This window comes from Convolutriloba macropyga, unplaced genomic scaffold, assembly GCF_964194025.1.
Source record: "Convolutriloba macropyga unplaced genomic scaffold, txConMacr16.3 SCAFFOLD_4733, whole genome shotgun sequence".
NCBI lineage: Eukaryota > Metazoa > Xenacoelomorpha > Acoela > Convolutidae > Convolutriloba > Convolutriloba macropyga.
In genome coordinates this window covers 1-20,056 of record NW_027452517.1, presented here as the reverse complement: position 1 = coordinate 20,056, position 20,056 = coordinate 1, and the positions used below count along the sequence as shown (strand labels likewise).

The 20,056-nt window shown below is 33.2% G+C and overlaps 2 protein-coding genes across 2 annotated transcripts; both read right to left on the bottom strand.

The window, feature by feature from the left end:
* Positions 1–1,971: 1,971 nt before the first annotated feature.
* Positions 1,972–12,773, bottom strand: LOC142357600 (osmo-dependent choline transporter BetT2-like; the record flags this gene model as incomplete). Its single annotated transcript, XM_075409153.1, has 4 exons — positions 12,508–12,773; positions 11,190–11,661; positions 6,203–6,468; positions 1,972–2,139 (listed from the first exon to the last, which is right to left on the bottom strand). Coding segments are annotated over exons 1-4 (933 nt in total), but the record flags the coding sequence as incomplete, so codon positions are not given.
* Positions 12,774–13,400: 627 nt separating this feature from the next.
* On the bottom strand, positions 13,401–14,984 carry LOC142357601 (osmo-dependent choline transporter BetT2-like). Its single transcript, XM_075409154.1, has 2 exons — positions 14,738–14,984; positions 13,401–13,892 (listed from the first exon to the last, which is right to left on the bottom strand). The coding sequence occupies exons 1-2, from the start codon at positions 14,762–14,764 to the stop codon at positions 13,401–13,403; spliced, it is 519 nt and encodes a 172-aa protein (XP_075265269.1). The 5' UTR covers positions 14,765–14,984.
* Between the last annotated feature and the right edge of the window lie 5,072 nt (positions 14,985–20,056).

The window sequence follows — 20,056 nt, the reverse complement described above, 5'->3', positions numbered from 1 at the left end:
CAGCAATGACAATGTTTTTCATGGTACCATTTGATTGTGAGTTTAATTGGGCAGCCAAATTTAAAAATTTTTCATTAATTTGAGCATTAATGTGAAAATGGACGAGTACTGGATGGGAACCAGCATCTCCGTTTTATATTCCTAATGTGCTATAACCCATTCTCATTTTTTTGTTCTTCAAGGCTTTATCTCCCTTGATAAGTATACGTTGATTAAGTAGAAATACTTTACAATCCTATCTGGTGCACAATTTAACCTTAGACTGTTCTCTCATCCTACTTGGTGTATTGCATATGATGAAAGCTTTTTAACAGATTTGCTTGTTTCGCAGCAAGGTGCACTTAAGCCTCAAAAGGTTATGTCACGTTGTCTTAAAAACAAAATACTTTAATTTGGCGGATTAGAGGGTCATTGCTCACTGCTAAAACCTCAAAAATATTAAATTTCCTAATATTTACCACCAAAGTGGTCAAAAATGACAATCTGCTTATATACGTCAGTATTGACAAACGCACATGTAAAGTGTTATGTTTAAATTTTAATTATTGTTCTCCCAGCGCATCAAATGAGTTTTAGACCCATGTGTTTCTTGTTATAGCCACCCAAATTAGAGAGCGTGTCTCGTATAACCCCCACCCCCTGCACATACAAACACACACACACACACACACACACACACACACACACACACACACACATACACATACGCAAACGCACACGCACATTTTGAGGTGGGTGGTACCCGGTTCACCCATCATACAACTTTCTTTGTTTTCTCATGACTTGTATGATTTCTTGGTAGTCATAAAAGAATAAAAAAAAATTAAAACCTACTTTCAAAAAGCTCCATTCGTTATGCTTTATGATACTGATACCAAAAAAACAGTCAAAGATGCAAAAAGTGTTAAAATTTCATTTTTGTTGTTATCATACCACGTCATATATGATTTGCATGATTTCTTAGTACTCATACAGGGATCATAAAATTAAGTAATGCAATGAAAAAAAAATCAATTTGTACTATATCAATCAGTAAAAATCAATTAGCAAATACAATGGTTTCGTACTAGGATCATACACTTTTTTTTCAGCGTGAAATCCTGCGTTTCATGAAGAGTTCATGTATAAATTTTTTGACTTCATGCAGGAGTCAGGTGAAACTTTGGATTTCATTCATGAATCATATGTGATTTCTTTAGATCATATCTCAATAAGGGTCCGGACCCAAATTGAGATATGATCAGACCCACTCAAACGCACACCCGTGTGTTCCCAGACGGAAATTACAGGGTCTGAATTTGAATTTAAATTTGAATACACTAGATACATAACAATATTATTGCATCAATTTACAATAAAATTCCAAAGTTATTAAAGTAGGACAATATTTGTATCTAGAAGGTTCAGAATTGAGTAGTACTACTCTTCAAGATGATGAACCTTAATGAGAACCAATTGTTAAAAAAATTCATCAAACAAAGTTTTGTTATCAAGAATGTATGTTTCGGCATAGACAGCGGTACAAGCGGTCTGGAGCATGTTCTGGGTTCGGTCTGAATAACGGTCATTTTGGTCTAGAAAATCTGATCATGGTCTGTTTTTAGTCCGGACAATTATGGTCTGAATTTGAGTCTTATCAATAGCGCTCTATAATCTGACCCAAGGTCTGGGTTCGTTCTGATAAGAGGACATTTTGGTCTGCAAAGTCTGATCAGAGGTCATTTTGCTCTGGAAAATTCTGATCATAGCTCAATTTGGGTCTGGGCCTAAACCTGGGAAGAAATCGAGTATGGACAGCATGAAATCATATATGATTCCTTGTATGAAATCAAAGAAACTTCAACCCGGGTATATAATGGGGAATTATTTTGGTGAAGTGTTTTAATGGCTTTCAAGAATGACAAACGAACATTGTCAGTAGTAAAAAAAACTTTTAAAATGTTTCATCAACTAGAGTAAGTAGTTCGTTACCTGTACAAAGATATTGAGAAGGAACCAGGTGTTGTCCAGCATAAAAACTAGCAGGGCCACACTAGTGCCAGCTGTGAGGGCAACCAGGCTGAATTTGGATATGCCATGTTTTAACCCGAGTGTACATAGCACAGCTGACCCAATCAGAATCATCCACAATATTATCACCTGAAATAGTCACATTGTCATCACTTTTATAAAAGGGATGTCACGGTAGTGATAAAAAGCGTTAAAACCTACAAATTGATATGATTTAAGTAGATATTTGCAAAAATTGTTCTGCTGTGAGCCACTTTGAGTAAGATTTTTAACAATTAAACGATACGAATGAAATTTATTTAAAAATTTACTTCTCAGTCAACCATAGTTCTTAAAAATTTGACCGCTTTAAATTATAGTAGATTACTTTGTATTGCGCAGAATGGGGATTTAAATTTGTGACTCTTTTTAACTATGACTGAAACCGGACATTTATTTTGTGTTATTGCATTTAAGCTTTAACAATATTTAGTCAGTTTTGAAATAAAGTTTTTTTTGACAATTCTGAGATTTATTTCCCTATAACAAATAAACAGGTTTCGTTTGTTTGAGATGTTTGTTTGCTTCTGCAACCGCATTTATTGATATGCTTGAATAAAAAATTTGCGACACCTTTTGTTATTTTCGATCGTACAATTGCATTGTTGTAAGGAATTTGAATAAATAAAGGATTCTGATCAATGGAAAAAAGTAGCAGATTCGATACATGGTAAGTTTTAAAGTCAGGGGCTAGGGCAACAGAAAATCCAAGGCAGAATACTGGGAATCAAAAGCAATTTTTTTCGTCAGCGCTTGTTCTCTTCCTTCGTCTCACCACTATTAGCACTAGTACATTTTTCATGGTTTTTTCATCGCATAGTTTTCGGCGCCTCGTTCGCGCTCTATATATTAATAAATAGACCCTTTTCCTAAAACAAGGAGGCTCGGTAATGTGCGTTTGCACATTAAGTTAATTGTCTACCAAATAAGAAAGAGATAAAAAAATCACTTATCAACATATCGTCCAACAAACTACTAAATGAATAAATTAATCTACCTTAGAGAGAGGGCCTATGAAACCTGTGACCCCATATAATGACTACCAGAAAAGACGGCGATGAAAATCAAATAATTACAAATAATAATTACGAACCAAAACTCGTTATCCATTTTTTTGAAAAGCATTAATAACCAAATCAAAATGGCGTCAAATAAAAGTTATACTAAAAGATTAGCTTGTAGTTTATTAGAAAAACATGCGCTTTTTCCTCAATGTGACTTGGTAACAGGAAATGAGCAAAAGAGGCAAAGTTTAATGAAACATTGCCTTTTTTGAAAAGAAATAATTGCAAACTGAATAGAAACAATAATGATCGAATGACCAATGAAATATTTTTTTATAACTCCATTGCGAACCTTTGAGACTTCTAATTATGCAAGATATGTTAAACGACTCCACAAAAAAACGAAAAATACAGGCAAAAAGGAAGAATTTCCACAAATAATTTGCACGAAAACGGTGTCCCATCCAATAACACATTTAGCTGCTCACTATAGACATTAAAATTTTTCGATTGCGTTTTCACAATTGACAATGTTTGTAATTCAAATGACGCCCATTAATAGGATACTGTGAAAAGTAAAGAGAAACCTACAAAAAAGGGGCAAATATGCAAAAATCACGAATATTTTATGAATACTGCTTTCACCAGGAATAAAGACCATTGAGGATAATAAGACTGTTATAAAGTGCAAATTGTAGTTTTATAGATAAAGGGTATGACTTGTCTATAGAGATGGCAAGCTACAAGCTAAGAGAAACAGAATTGGCGAATCTGAAAAGTCTGTTGCCTTTTAAAAAAGCAAATTTTCTGAAAATTGGTAGCCAACATAAGTTTTTGACTAAAAGATTGGACAACTTATCTTAGAACTTTGTAAAGTTACTTGCGCCTGTTTTTAGTGAGACTAAACCATAACACTATAAGATAGCATTAAATGAAAGCCGAACTAAAAAAATTTTACAAACAACTTTTGAAAAATCCTAGTGTTGAAGCCATAAAAATTAAAAAAAATTAACGGCGAGAACAGCAAATCTTCATTTGCGTCTCCCTTGATTAAAATCATGTTTTTTGGTGTGTGAACCGACAATCACAAAAAGACAACGAAAAGATACAAAAAATGAAATGTATCTAGTTTGCATTATGTTCCCCTGAAACAAATTGTCTAAACCCTGAAGATATCAGTCAAAACGTTTAAACAACAGAACAAATAGTATTTGGTTCTAATAAATTTGTTTCAAAAATTTTTCAATAATGAGGCTAGGTTACGACGACACTACAACGTTGAAATGTTCAACATAAACGCAAACCAGAGTGAAAAGGGAGAAGTTGAAGAATACTACTACACTTTTTTTTAGGAAATTAACATGAGAGTAAAAAAACCACTAACCAAAACCAGTTAATAATTTCGTTCGTTTATTTCTCTTCTTTTGATAACTGGGAACTTTAATTGCCCAATATTTGGTATACGACAAAAAAACAAACAACAAAAAGAGGGCAAAAAAAAACAAAACTCGAACAAACTCTGCAAGAGAACCTTATTGTAGCCCTTAATAGCATATGCTATGGAAACTATAGATATGTTTAGTTATGCTAAGTTATGTGAAGCTTTGTTCAGCTGAATTGTTAGGTAACGTGACAATATACCAAAGAAACAAAAAGAGCAGCAAAAATGGGCAATTATGCATGAAAATCACAATTTTTTGTATAAAAACTCGTAGTAACAAAAATCCGAGATAGTTCTCTTAAAACAATCCGTTACAAAAAAATCTTTCTTTTATAAGGAAGAAAATTTGACCTGTATTTTCAGAGAATAGGTAAAAAGTTGACAGAATGGTAAAAAACATTGACAATTTCAAAATATCACTGAAATTTCCTTAAAACAAATACATTTAATGACATACGAGACATTAGGTTACAACTAAATGCACGGTACAGGTTCAGTAACAGTTTTCGGTGAAGCCATTTGGATCTTTGAACGGTTAGACTTTGCAATCAGACTACAAAAAGAATAATGTTTGAAAGCAAAACACAAGATTTGAGTTACATTTTAATAAAACTCTTCCTCAGAGCCATAAAAACCAAAAGTTCTCAGATTACAAACTACATCTACAATTGTCCTCATGTTTACAGAAATGGGAGTTTTTCATTAATGGAGTCGTGGAAAAACAATTTTGTCGGTAAAAAACATAGAAAAAACAAAAGCAAAAAATTTTTAGAAAAGGCAGCATCAAAATAAAAATCAAAAAGTTTCTGAATGGAAGAATCCAAGAATCGAAGTGGTTGTTTGCGAATTAGAACAACTGTTGAGTGAAATTCTTCGATACTAAAAAAACAACGAGTCATTTTGTGTATTTTTTGAGTTAAGTCTGCAAAAAAACTGCAAAATTTTAATACCAGAAGACTTTCACAGGGCGCCTAATTTCAACTAGCGCTCTTTTGGAGATTAGGCGCCTTATTTCAACTAGCATTCTTTTCGAGATTTTCCCAGTTTAACTTTTGTGTTTTTCCATAATCCTGGATTAATTCAGACTTGGGACCTACTAGCAACAACTTTTCTCAATTTGAACCCTAATCTATCGGACTTATTTTTTGCCATAGACAAAGCCAGCAAATGTGTCAAGATTTCTAGGTGACTATGCCGGACAATCTTTAACAAAGTGGACCATAAGTCATGTTTTGCGCCATTTTGATGAAATAAGTTCGAAATTTGATTTTTTTTAAAGAAAAAATTTAGCCAAAAAAAAACTTCAATCAAACAATCGATTAACGCTCTTCTAGCTATCTCTAACGGTAACAGTAACACTCACGCGTTACAAATTTTATTTTATTTTAAATTATATTATCAAAATTGTCCCAAACTTTCGCGAAAATTACTGAAAATGTGAATAAAAACTGTCGAATATTCACAAAAATTAAACCTCGATAACTCCCTGTAAAAAAGAAATTCGAGAAAAACTTATTAATTCCACATTCTAGGATGTACGTGCTTTTTAACGATACCACTCACAACTCTCTACGATGTATATATCGATCAGCCAAAATTGTCTAAACAAAAAAACACAGTTGAGTATATAGTTCCTCCCTCCCCACTAAAATGGGGGTCGGAACAATTACATGGCATCATTTAGCTGTAGCTTCAGTGGTCAAATTACCTGGATCCAGTCCTTCCTTGGCACCTCGTCAATCAACACATTCAAGCCAGAGTTCAAGTCATGCGCACAAAGACAGAGTTGGAATGAGAAATTGACAAACACAATCACCACTGCCAATGAGTCAATCAAGTCTCCAATCCAGGTGTAGATTGTGTCTCCAATGAGAGGGAAGAAACATGAACGAAGGGAGAGAGGGAGACCCTCTCTGTGGAAGAGGAGGGATAGTGTTAGCCCAAACAGACAGAACACAACCCATGCATGCAAACCTAAACCACAAGGCGGTCTAATTGTGTTCGGTCAAATTGCTCTTACATAAATTTCAGACTATAATTCAGTATTGAATCAGAATGATTTCAGATATTTATCAGTATTAATAATCTCTGATTCAGGCTTCGATCAAGATTCTAACTCATGAGCTTCATTTGTTTATGAGTTTTATTTATTCTAACTCACTCTTTCATTGCTACTGGTTAACAAATAGCGGATCTATTCTGTTTCGACAACCACACCCCCAGTGTTTTCTATGCCCCCCCCCCCCCCAGTTAAACCTTCCGTTTTTCGATATCAAGTTACTATGTAGAAATAGCACGTGCGCTTGGGGGATGGGAAAGAATAGATCCAAAATCCAAAATAGCCAGACAACTGTCAAAAAGTTTCAAGAATTGAAAAAATGAGAATTTACACAGTTTAATGTTTGTGATTTTCCATAATCCTTGGTCAATTCAGATTTGAGACCCACTAGCAACAACTTAGCTCACTTAGGACCCTAATTTATCGGAATTATTTTTCCCATAGACAAAAGCCAGCAAATGCAAAGTTAACTCAATTGATGACAAAAATATATTTGAAATGTTTATTAATTTGTGAAAAAAAAATATTTGAGAAATTCTATGCACTCTAAATAAAGTTCAAGTAAGTTTACCTGAACTGGGTTCAGGTAATCGGAAGTGTAGGTGAATTGCAAGTGTAAAGGCACCTGAAAGACACCTGAACTGCAGTTCAGGTAAATTTTTACCTGTACGAGTTTAAGTGCATATAGCTGAAATTTTTCTATTGCATTGAGCAATGTAACAAAAAAACTTTCATAAAAAACTAAATTTAAACAAAACAAAATTACAAAGTCTAGGGGAAACAACAACACATTTATTTAGTAATGTCCAGCCGTTTTTTAAGTTTCGCAAAGTTACGGTTAAGTTTAATCTAAAATTCCCACTTTAAAATTTTCCGACCCAAACATAGTTTCAGAGGAGCACACTATTAGTGAAGTATCAAAATAACATAAGTTTATTCAAGACATTTAGATAAATTCTGCGCCGTAAAAACTTATACTTATCAGATAATACAATAAAATTTTTTTCATAAACACCTTCTCAGGCTTCGTTGAGCAATCGACGTCATGAAAACTTATCTGTAGGCCTTTAACGTAAACGTTTTGCGTTAGTTAGATAATATCCGCGATGATTAAATAAAATTGGACGGCCAAACAAACTTGTAATTCATCAGAAAAAAAATGGTTATTCACCAGTTCATAATAAAGCTTGGTAACAGTTAGACAAAAAAGAACAGAAATTTTAAAGTTAGAAATTTCGCTGAATTTAAAAAAAAAATTAATTACAAAGTAATGAAAACCATAAGGAATCAACTAAAAAATCCCCTAGGTTTTCAATTACCAATGTTTCTATGAAGGGAATTTAGAACTCTTGTTATTCAATTTTTTATGTAGTTACAAAAAGAACAAATAGACAACAAACTAAAAATCAATTAAATTTTGCCAAAAAATGCTTTGGAAGCCGTAAAGCCATACTTTGGCCCCCAAAATATGTTCGGTTGCACGTTCGTTGAACACCGATGATGTATCTTGTGGCCGCTCAATATTGAAAATAAGCAACAATTAGACAAAAAAAAATTGCAAAATTATGTAATACTTGTTTTTTTTTTCGAAAAAAATTTATTTCCAAAGACATAAAAGCCATTAGTTACAAAATAAAAATTTTGAATAGGATCGTCCATTCTTCCAAAGGAAGCCCTTGAGACCTTCAATTATCCGGAATATGACTTACGTCTACAAAAAGAACGTCAAATATGGCAAAAATCGAAAATTCAATTACTTTTTTGTGAAAAACCCGTGTGGAAGACAATAAAGTCATAACGAATTCTCTTAAAACATTAACTTTTGTGACACCAATCGTTTTTGACAACTTCTCATGAAATGTATTAGGTGACTTCTCATTAATGAAACTAGGTAACAATTAGACCAAAAAGAAAGAAAGCAAGATTATGTAAAACTTGTTTTTATCAAAAAAAATTTATTTCCAAAGACATGAAAGCCATTAATTACAAAATGAAAAATTTGAATACATCTGTTAATTGTTGCAAAAGAAGTCCTTGAGACCTGCAATTATCCGGAACATGTCTTACGTCAACAAAAAGAAAGTCAAATATGACAAAAATCAAAAATTAATTTAATTTTTTTTGTGAAAAACCCGTGTGGAAGCCAGTAAAGTCATAACAAATTCTCTTAAAACATTAGCTTTGGTGAAACCAATCCCTTTTGACACCTTCCATTGAAATATATGTTGTGACCTCTCATTAATGAAACTAGGTAACAATTAGACCAAAAAGAAGAAAAGCAATATATTATGTAATACTTGTTTTTAGCGAAAAAAATTTATTTCCAAAGACATGAAAGCCATTAATTACAAAATGAAATAATTGAAAAGGTTCGTATATTCTTCTAATGGAATCCCTCGAGACCTGCAATTATCCAGAACAAGATTTACGTCTACAAAAAGAACGTCAAATATGACAAAAATCAAAAATTAATTTACTTTTTTTTTGTGAAAAACCCGTGTCGAAGCCAGTAAAGTCATAACAAATTCCGTGAAAACTTTAGATTTTGTGACCCCATTCCCTTTTGACACCTTCCCTTGACAAAAATAATGTCATCTTTAAACTTTAATTAACGATACCAGATAACAAACAGACAATAAAATGAACAAAATTGCGAAGTTGAAATGTTTTTTTTTTCATTTTGGAAAACAATTGTTTTCAAAGTCATGAAAGCGATTATCTATCTTCTAATATCAGAACATCAAGGAACTTCTCCAAGAAAAACCAATCAAACCGGTTCACTGTACAGGAATTTAAAAACGACTAAAAAGACAAGGTAAAAACGACAGTTAACGACAAAATTAAAAAATTCAATTAAATTCTTCGAGAAAGTATTGTCGAAGCGGTAAAGAACCACAATCTATATCTTTCAGGATTTAAATAATATTAATTGTGCGTTATTTTGAACAAGAAAAATGTGATATATGAACTGACAATAACGTGATAATTTGGCAAAATTAGAAAACATGAAAAATGGGCAAATACCTATAAATTAAAAATAATTTATGAAATCTAGTAGTATCAAAGCCAGAACACCATAACTTACGACGTAAAACCGCAATAAAGACAAAATTTGAGTTCAGCATAAATAAGGAGCTCTCTTTGATTTCTGACACTAAGCTAAAATTTGACCAAAGTAAGAGAAAAATGGAGGCAAATTTCAATTAGCCATTTTTTATATAAAATCAAATATTTTATGTGAAAATGACCATAAGCTTTCAAGCAATCAACTAGATAAATTAATTTTGAACTTATTAGGCAGCCAATAGTACTTATCACTAGAGAGCTTTGATTTGAAATGTTCTGTTATTTAAATAATATGAAAAAGATCGATTATTTTTAAATAAAAAACCGACTGATGACACACCGAATTGTTTTTGGATTGTAACGGTCCACGATTGGTGCAGAACTCATCCTGCTGATGCTGCAGTTCCATGGCCATTAGCATTATTTAATTTTTGCAATGTCATTGATATAGATGTTTTGTTAGTTAAAAAATCAAAAATAAAAGCTGCGTTTTTGATAATCAACGAATAAAGTTAGCAAAAAACGGCAAAGTTTAATTTACAGAGCACTCTCAATGGAAGTTGAAGTGGAATTAGCCCCTTTTTCAGTCTACAAAGATTTTGTTAGTGGTGTTTGGGTGTGCACTTCCTGCAAATTTAATCAGAGGGGACTAAAGAAAGTTATTTCGTGCTGTATTTGATGAAAAAGTCTGAATTTTGTGAAATTTTTAGCCGGAATTTGTGACAAAAAAATCAATGAAAATGGCCGACAATGTATTTTGTCTTTAAACGTGAAATCATCCAAATTTTCATGAAGAGTTTTATTAAATTTTATCAAAAATGGCAAATTTTAGTCAAAAATTCCTGAAAAAGGTGAATGAAATCAACGGATTTCACTCTATTTTCTCGAAAGTTTAAACATCGATATCTCCCTGTCAAAAACCAAAATAAAAAAATCTTTTTAGTTCCATATTCTACGCTGGACGAGCTTTCTACTGATACCAGTCTTAACTCTCTACGATGAATATATCGATCGGCCAAAATTGACTGAACAAAAAAAAACCCAGTTGAGTATATAGTTCCTCCCCCCTCAAGAGGGGTCGGAACAATTATACCTTTGCAAATTCTTTGCTGCGGGAAATACGGTCTTGACAAGAAACTAATTTATACCAAACTTTACCAAGGTGACAAAAAGTGATTAGCTGCTTGGTTGCATCGCAAGTCCAATAGCATTTGATTGAAAAGGCTAGAAAATTTTCAAAAATTATTTTTGGCAGCCAAATATTTTTTAATCATTGCGGATATTATCTAACTAATGCACAGTGTTTCCGTTAAAGGCCTACAGAAGAGTTTTTATAAAATCGATAGCGCAAAGAAGCCTGAGGTGTTGATCAAAAATTTTCTTTTGCATTATCTGAAAAATCATCTGACAAATTATCTGATAATGCTTTTACAGCACAGAATCTTTTTAAATGTCTTGCATAGTCTAAGTAAGACGACGCATAATCTGATAAATATTTATACGACAATTTTTTCAAGATATTTTCAAGATAAAAACAACCTAAATTTTGTTTAGTTATTGGCTACCTTACCATAGTGGTAAAAAGTCAAATTGATCGCATTCTGAGCCAAACTGTTATCAGCTAAGAAGGGATCCGCAATGAACCTGTTGGAACCCTCAGCGCCTGGGTCATAATGAGATATAGGGTCACTGACTGTAAAGTAAAACAGCTGCAAACTGGCACCACTTACAAACGCCATTGCAAACCATGTTATTGTCGAAAACTCTGGTTTTTCATCTGCACTTTTGGAAAAGGTCACACTGGAAAACCGGCTGAAGAACAGATATAGAAAGAAAACAATCATCAAGTCACGTGAGCTGACGTGGAACCATGTCCAGGTTTCGGCCACCCAATCAAGCCACTGGCGTAGCTCATCTGGAACCAAGTTGTCAAGAAGAACGCATGTGGTGATCAAAGTTGCGATTGAGACGACAGAGAGGAACAAGACCACAGGGTTGAATTGGGTCTTCAGAGCGGGTATTTTGACAGAGTAACTCTTATCCTAAAATAGACAATAAAAGTTTAAGTTCAAGTCTTTTAAAGGCCAGTTGACTCGAGCATTCATAACTGGAGTTTACTTTATAAGACGAGGTCTGCACTTGGGCAACCATACAACATGCTCTGGATAAACTGAACTCGGTTAGATTCTCTTTGCCCCACTTGGGAAATTCCTGTCCTTGTTGACCTTATTGCGTAAATTGCAAATTTGCAAATTGTAAATTGCATTTGTAAATTGTAAATTATAAATTGTACAGGAGAAGTTAAAGCAATAGCGCAATTTTTTTGGTTACGATTACCGCTTATTTTGCGAAATTTGGCACAGCTGTTTTTTTTTCACGGCTCCCTTTTTAACGTTTTACGAAGGGTATAACGTTTGTTGACAAAAAAAACAAACTTTTCAGACAGTTAAAAACGACGTTGTGGACGAAATGACATATTCAACTTTCCCCACGTCTGAAAATAACAATACCAAAACTTACAGAAACTGTTCTCGTTTATGTTTGGTTTTGTAAAGCATGGTATTTCGTTGTAGGATTCCACAAATTTCACTGTGATGCATATCAACATCTATACTGTAGCATTATAGAATTTCAGAATTTCATTATCGTGACAAAATTTGCGCAGGATCTTGATGATCGATCTCGTAAAACTCCATCTCGAAAAAATTCTCGGCCGACTGAAAAATAATTATAATTTTGCTTCTGCGTAATCGCAGCTGAGCAGCGTTAGGCTTTCAGTCTGCAGTGCATTATCAGTAGCCTGTTCTTAACTGTCTTTTTTCTATTGAACGTATATATTGAACGTTTTTGAGCACAGTAAAAAAACTCAAGAATATAGATTAAACTACCTTAACGTTTCCGAAACCACTAGCCATAAATTCAAACGTGTTCTGTTGTAAAACTATTCTGCTAAAGTTGAATAATAAATTTTTTAACGGCTACTTCAATCAGTTTTCTGTAATTATGTTGTTTGTTATTCACTCAGCCAGCTAGCCAAAATCAAACGTCGTTTTCAAATTTATTTACAACTGCTTACGCATGTTATGTAATTTATACAGAGTTGTGGAGAGAGGTTGAGCTAAGTTTGAGCGTCTTTTGTTTTCTGAACAGAGTTGAAGAATCAGTCGGTAGCACTTGAACATCACTTTCAACAGTATGACGTCAAACAAATTGGCAAAAATACAGACCACACACGTGTCATTGTAATGAACGCGCGTCATGCGGTTAATAATAACAATGAATTGTTTCCATCAGTTATCTAAAGAGGGGTCGGAACAATTATACCTTTGCAAATTCTTTGCTGCGGGAAATACGGTCTTGACAAGAAACTAATTTATACCAAACTTTACCAAGGTGACAAAAAGTGATTAGCTGCTTGGTTGCATCGCAAGTCCAATAGCATTTGATTGAAAAGGCTAGAAAATTTTCAAAATTTATTTTTGGCAGCCAAATATTTTTTAATCATCGCGGATATTATCTAACTAATGCACAGTGTTTCCGTTAAAGGCCTACAGAAGAGTTTTTATAAAATCGATAGCGCAAAGAAGCCTGAGGTGTTGATCAAAAATTTTCTTTTGTATTATCTGAAAAATCATCTGACAAATTATCTGATAATGCTTTTACAGCACAGAATCTTTTTAAATGTCTTGCATAGTCTAAGTAAGACGACGCATAATCTGATAAATATTTATACGACAATTTTTTCAAGATATTTTCAAGATAAAAACAACCTAAATTTTGTTTAGTTATTGGCTACCTTACCATAGTGGTAAAAAGTCAAATTGATCGCATTCTGAGCCAAACTGTTATCAGCTAAGAAGGGATCCGCAATGAACCTGTTGGAACCCTCAGCGCCTGGGTCATAATGAGATATAGGGTCACTGACTGTAAAGTAAAACAGCTGCAAACTGGCACCACTTACAAACGCCATTGCAAACCATGTTATTGTCGAAAACTCTGGTTTTTCATCTGCACTTTTGGAAAAGGTCACACTGGAAAACCGGCTGAAGAACAGATATAGAAAGAAAACAATCATCAAGTCACGTGAGCTGACGTGGAACCATGTCCAGGTTTCGGCCACCCAATCAAGCCACTGGCGTAGCTCATCTGGAACCAAGTTGTCAAGAAGAACGCATGTGGTGATCAAAGTTGCGATTGAGACGACAGAGAGGAACAAGACCACAGGGTTGAATTGGGTCTTCAGAGCGGGTATTTTGACAGAGTAACTCTTATCCTAAAATAGACAATAAAAGTTTAAGTTCAAGTCTTTTAAAGGCCAGTTGACTCGAGCATTCATAACTGGAGTTTACTTTATAAGACGAGGTCTGCACTTGGGCAACCATACAACATGCTCTGGATAAACTGAACTCGGTTAGATTCTCTTTGCCCCACTTGGGAAATTCCTGTCCTTGTTGACCTTATTGCGTAAATTGCAAATTTGCAAATTGTAAATTGCATTTGTAAATTGTAAATTATAAATTGTACAGGAGTTAAAGCAATAGCGCAAATTTTTTTGGTTACGATTACCGCTTATTTTGCGAAACTTTGGCACAGCTGTTTTTTTTCACGGCTCCCTTTTTAACGTTTTACGAAGGGTATAACGTTTGTTGACAAAAAAAAACAAACTTTTCAGACAGTTAAAAACGACGTTGTGGACGAAGTGACATATTCAACTTTCCCCACGTCTGAAAATAACAATACCAAAACTTACAGAAACTGTTCTCGTTTATGTTTGGTTTTGTAAAGCATGGTATTTCGTTGTAGGATTCCACAAATTTCACTGTGATGCATATCAACATCTATACTGTAGCATTATAGAATTTCAGAATTTCATTATCGTGACAAAATTTGCGCAGGATCTTGACGATCGATCTCGTAAAACTCCATCTCGAAAAAATTCTCGGCCGACTGAAAAATAATTATAATTTTGCTTCTGCGTAATCGCAGCTGAGCAGCGTTAGGCTTTCAGTCTGCAGTGCATTATCAGTAGCCTGTTCTTAACTGTCTTTTTTCTATTGAACGTCTATATTGAACGTTTTTGAGCACAGTGAAAAAAATCAAGAATATAGATTATACTACCTTAACGTTTCCGAAACCACTAGCCATAAATTCAAACGTGTTCTGTTGTAAAACTATTCTGCTAAAGTTGAATAATAAATTTTTTAACGGCTACTTCAATCAGTTTTCTGTAATTATGTTGTTTGTTATTCACTCAGCCAGCTAGCCAAAATCAAACGTCGTTTTCAAATTTATTTACAACTGCTTACGCATGTTATGTAATTTATACAGAGTTGTGGAGAGAGGTTGAGCTAAGTTTGAGCGTCTTTTGTTTTCTGAACAGAGTTGAAGAATCAGTCGGTAGCACTTGAACATCACTTTCAACAGTATGACGTCAAACAAATTGGCAAAAATACAGACCACACACGTGTCATTGTAATGAACGCGCGTCATGCGGTTAATAATAACAATGAATTGTTTTCATCAGTTATTTAAAGTCGTTTCGTTGCATTCATCTTTATTTTGAAATTTACGAATTCATGTCCAATTTTGATATTTAAGACAGTGGCAACCGCTATCGGCCGATGTCCCGTTTTGAAGTGTCTCAGCAAAAAATTAGTTTCGACATGCTAAAAGAGGAAAAAAATGAAATTTCATAGTTTGAACTAATTAAAACACTGCCTTACCTAAAAACAGCCCTTTGTTAAAATATTAGGTCAAATATGATTTCCTAAGTAATTCGTGATTGCTTAGTATATAGTTACTTGCGAAACAAAAACTTCCGCTAAAGTCACCTTTACACCTGAAAACACAGTGAAAAAAAACGTTAATTGAAGTTTGTACACGAATGAAGAAAAAATATACAGACCACACTTCCGTTTTTGGAAGGAATGCGTGATAGAACTCCGTTACTTCTTGTTTTTTAAGTATTAAAACACTTAAGTACCAGGCGTTGGTTTCTTTGCGCTATCGATGTTATGAAAGCTCCTCTGAAGGCCTTTAAAGGAATCAATTTGCATAGTTAGATAATATCCGCGATGATTAAAAAAATTGGACGGCATAAATTAATTTTTGGAAGTTTTCTAGCCTTTTCAATCAAATGCTATTACATTTGCTATTCAATCATACAGCTAAGCACTTTTTGCCACCTTATAATATTTGGTTCAAACTATTTTTCTTTCTTGGCAAGACGGCATTTACGGCGTTATCAGATGATTTATCAGATAATACGAAAAAAATTTTGGATCAACATCTAAGGTTTCTTTCCGCTATCGATGTTATGAAAGCTCCTCTGAAGGCTTTTAAAGGAATCAATTTGCATAGTTAGATAATATCCGCGATGATTAAAAAAATTGGACGGCCAAAATTAATTTTTGGAAATTTTCTAGCCTTTTCAATCAAATGCTATTACATTTGCTATTCAATCATACAGCTAAGCACTTTTTGCCACCTTATAATATTTGGTTCAAACTATTTTTCTTTCTTGGCAAGATGGCATTTACGGCAGCAAAAAATATGCAAAGGTATTATTGTTCCGACCCTCTTGAGGGTGGAGGAACTATATAATCACATGGGTTTTTTTTGTTCAGACAAATTTGACCGACCGATATATTCAACGTACAGAGTTGTGAGTGGCATCAATAAAAAAGCCCCTCCAGCGTGGAATATGGAACTAAATTTTTTTTTCGAATTTCGTATCTTACAGGGAGTCATCGTGTTTTGAAGTTTTGTGAATAATAGACGAATTTCCGTTGTTTTTATTCACATTTTCCGGAATTTCGTCTAAAATTTTGTCAATTTTCCAAAATATTGTGAACAATAGTACTGTTGATTTTACTTATAGAGACAAAAAAAAGAATTGTTGACTATTTTGATAAAATTTTTTTGGCAAAAATTTTAGCTAAATATTTCAAAATTCACAGACTTTTTCATCAAAAAATGCTCGAAATAAGCTTCTTTAGTCCAGTTTGATTAAATTCGCCGGAAGTATACCCCCCAAAAACAACAAACATAATTTTTGCAGACAACAAAGGAGCTGGTTTTTACTACACTATCATTGAGAGTAGTCTAGAATCAAAATTTGGTCGTTTTTTTTGCGATTTTTACTTTATGAATATCAAAAACGCAGCATTTACTTTTGATCTTTTAACTAACAAATTAAGTAGTTCCAAAGCATTTGAAACAATTGAGTGTCCTAAATGGACAAACAGCAATAGCGGGGTTGGTTTTGGTTCAATAGCGGTCTTTTTTTTTTCAAAAAAAAACGAGCTCTTTCATGTTAATTAAAGAACAGAACAATTGAAATCAAAGCTCACTGATGATAAGTCCAAATGGCTTCCTGAGCTGTTTCAATTAACTTTGTCTAGCTTCTTTACTTGTAAGATTATGGTCGTTTTGACTGCTAAAAATGTTTGATTTAAAAACAAATTAAAAAAAATAAAGGATGGCTTACTGAAATTCGCCACTATTTTCATCTTTCTTTGGCCAACTTGTAGCTTAGAGTCAGCAATGCTTCTTCTTCCTCTTCTTTCTATCGGAATGAATACTTATTTTCATTGCGGTATTACGCGTTATTTATGTTTTTTTGGCTTGGATACTAATAGATTTTTCAATTTTTTTTTTGGTTTTTAGGTGTTGGCCCCTTTTTCACGTTTTTTTCTCGTTTTGTCAAATTATCACATTACTGACAGTTCTCTAATTGCAATATTGGCGCTAAAAAAACGCACAACTGAGCATATAAAAGTTTTGAAAGACATAGATTCTGGTTTCAGCGGCTATGGCATCCCTTTCTCTGAGAATTTAACTGATTTTTTTTAGAATCGTCTTTAACTGTCGTTTTTACTTTGTCTTCTTAGTTATATGAAATTACATTGATAACGACAGTTCTCATTGGTTTCAAGAATTAAATGTGCTTTCAATCCGATTTGAGCAGATAGCTGATGGCTTTCATGACTCTGAAAACAAATGTTTTAAAAAAAAAAACTCTTTTTAAAGTTATTAAATTCGCATTTTTTTCTTTTTGTCTATTTGTTTCCTAGTGTCACTAATTAGAGGCCATATTTGACAATATTGTTGTTAAAGGAAAGTGCAAGATACGAAATCTAATCTTTTTCAAAGAATTCTCTATGAGTTTTCTGGCTTCGACATGGGTTTTTCGAACAAAAAATAAAACAATTTTTTTTATTTCTGTCTACATTTAACGTTCTTTTTGTAGACGTAAAACATATTCTGAACGCTTACTAGTCTCATATGCTTCCTTTGGACAAACAGACGAATCTATTTAATCCTTTTTTGTAGCCAATGACATGACTTTGAAAATAATTGTTTTCGAAAAGAAAAGAGTTTCAATTAATTTTGATCTCTTTCCTCCTTTTGGTCTGCTTTTTACCTTATCTTTTTAAAAAGAAGTCCTTTACTAAAAATTTTGCGTTCCAGGAAGGCTCAATTCAACATATTTTGTGCGGCCAAATATGACCTTACGGCTTCAACAGCGTTTTCTCCCAAGTTTTTTTGAATTTTTTTGTTGTCTATTTATTCTTGTTTTTGAAATCAAAATGAAAAATTAATGGCAGGTCTTTAGGCACCTATATAAAAATTTATGTGATCATAAACATATGGATTGTTTTCAATTGCCGTTCAATGGTTTTCCTTTGAATTAATTGTTTTTAAAGAACATAATCCAATTTTTTTTATCTTTGCTGGTTTGCTCTTTTTTGTCTATGTGATACCTAGTCTCGTTAATTACAGTTCTAGTATGACATTTTTGTTGTCGCGGATAGTTGACACTGAACAAAGTCTAATTTCTCAGAGGATTGCGTCATGAATTTACTTGCTGCGACATGGGTTTTTTTTCGAACAAAAAGAAAAATAAATTTTGATTTTTGTCTATATTTAACGTTCTTTTTTTAGAGATAAAATATATTCTGAAAAATTTCCGGTCTCAACCAGTTCCACGTAAACACGAACCTAAATAACTATGCCATTTTGCAGCTAATATCTTTCATGAATTCGAAAATAAATGTTTTCCAGAAAAAAAAACAAAAATGTTTATTAATTTTGCCCTTTTTCCTTTTTGGTCAACTTGTTGCCTATTCTCACTGATGAGAACCCACACAAAAAATTTGGCGTTTAACGGAAGACTCAATCAAACATATTTCGAGGGGGCAAAAAATGGCTTTAAGGCTTTAACAGCGTTTTCTTGCGAGTTTTTATTGAATTTTTGTTGTTGTCTCTGTTTGTTAATCTTCTTGTAAACGAAAAAAAAATCCTTAATGACAGGTTGTAATGCTCTGCTATAGAAAAGTGTGTGATCATAAACATATTGAATGTTTTCAGTCGCCATCTAATGATTTTCCTTTACATTGAAATTAATAATTTTTTTTGGAAAAATAAGCAAAATTTTTTTATCTTTACTGTTTTTTGTTCTTTTTTTGTCTAATTGTTACCGAGCCTTTTTAAAGAGCGGTCATATATCTTTTCTAGTAAAGTACAAGTTATTTTGTTAGTTTCAGTTTTATCCGACGCTATTTTGAGCTTTTTCAGTTTTATCCGACGCATTACTTTTGTAAGATTTTGAGCTTTTTTTAATGGACATGAAGTTTTGGGTGTAATTAATGTTTGTTGTTTTTGTTGTTTGATTTTGTTGTTCGTCTTGACTTGCTTTCTTAATAATGGCTGATCTCATCACTGTAATGCGGCTTTTTCGCTCCACTCAGTTATTGGCGTTTGAGGCGATCTTTTTTCACACACATTTTTTTTGAAAAGTACTTGAATTTCTGGAGTTTTCTCTCTGTTCTTATTTTGTAGATATTTATGCCAAAAATGTGGATGAGCGGGTTCGGAGCTTGATGTGCGACTGCACATTACCGAGCCTCTTTGTTGGAAATACCTTAGCGTGGTGATGATTAGATTAATAGTCGGCATGTTTGTGATCTTTTGTTAGTCAATATTGTGTGCAATTACCGAGCCTCTTTGTTATTCATATTCATATGTAATGAATTAATCTGGGAGTGCACCCATTAGTATTTGTGAAACATGATATGATATGGGTTACATTATGTTTTACAAAAATGTGCGAATTAAGATGTTACCTGTTAGGCTATCATAGTTTGAACCGTGTAGGTTATCTTGCAAGCTGGATTAAGGTTCAGCGAAGAGAAACAATTGCGCTGTAAAATTTTAACTAAAAAACCTAAAAATACTCTATTAAACTGTAATAGCTTTATCAAAGAAAAAATAAAGAATTCTCTTGAAAAAAGATTCATAGAGCACATTAAAATAGAACTATGTGCAACAAAAAAACAAAAAAAAAACATTACAACAAATTGAAGGAAAATAAATAGAATTGTGTCCCGAGCAAATTGCATTGCTCTATGATTCAACCACTATTCAATTTCACAG

Coding starts and splice junctions, on each gene's coding strand:
- LOC142357601 (XM_075409154.1), bottom strand. CDS start 14,764: ATGGCTAGTGGTTTCGGAAACGTTAAG. Junction 13,893..14,737: donor GTGGTTTCGGAAACGTTAAG/GTAGTATAATCT, acceptor TGTCTATTTTAG/GATAAGAGTTACTCTGTCAA.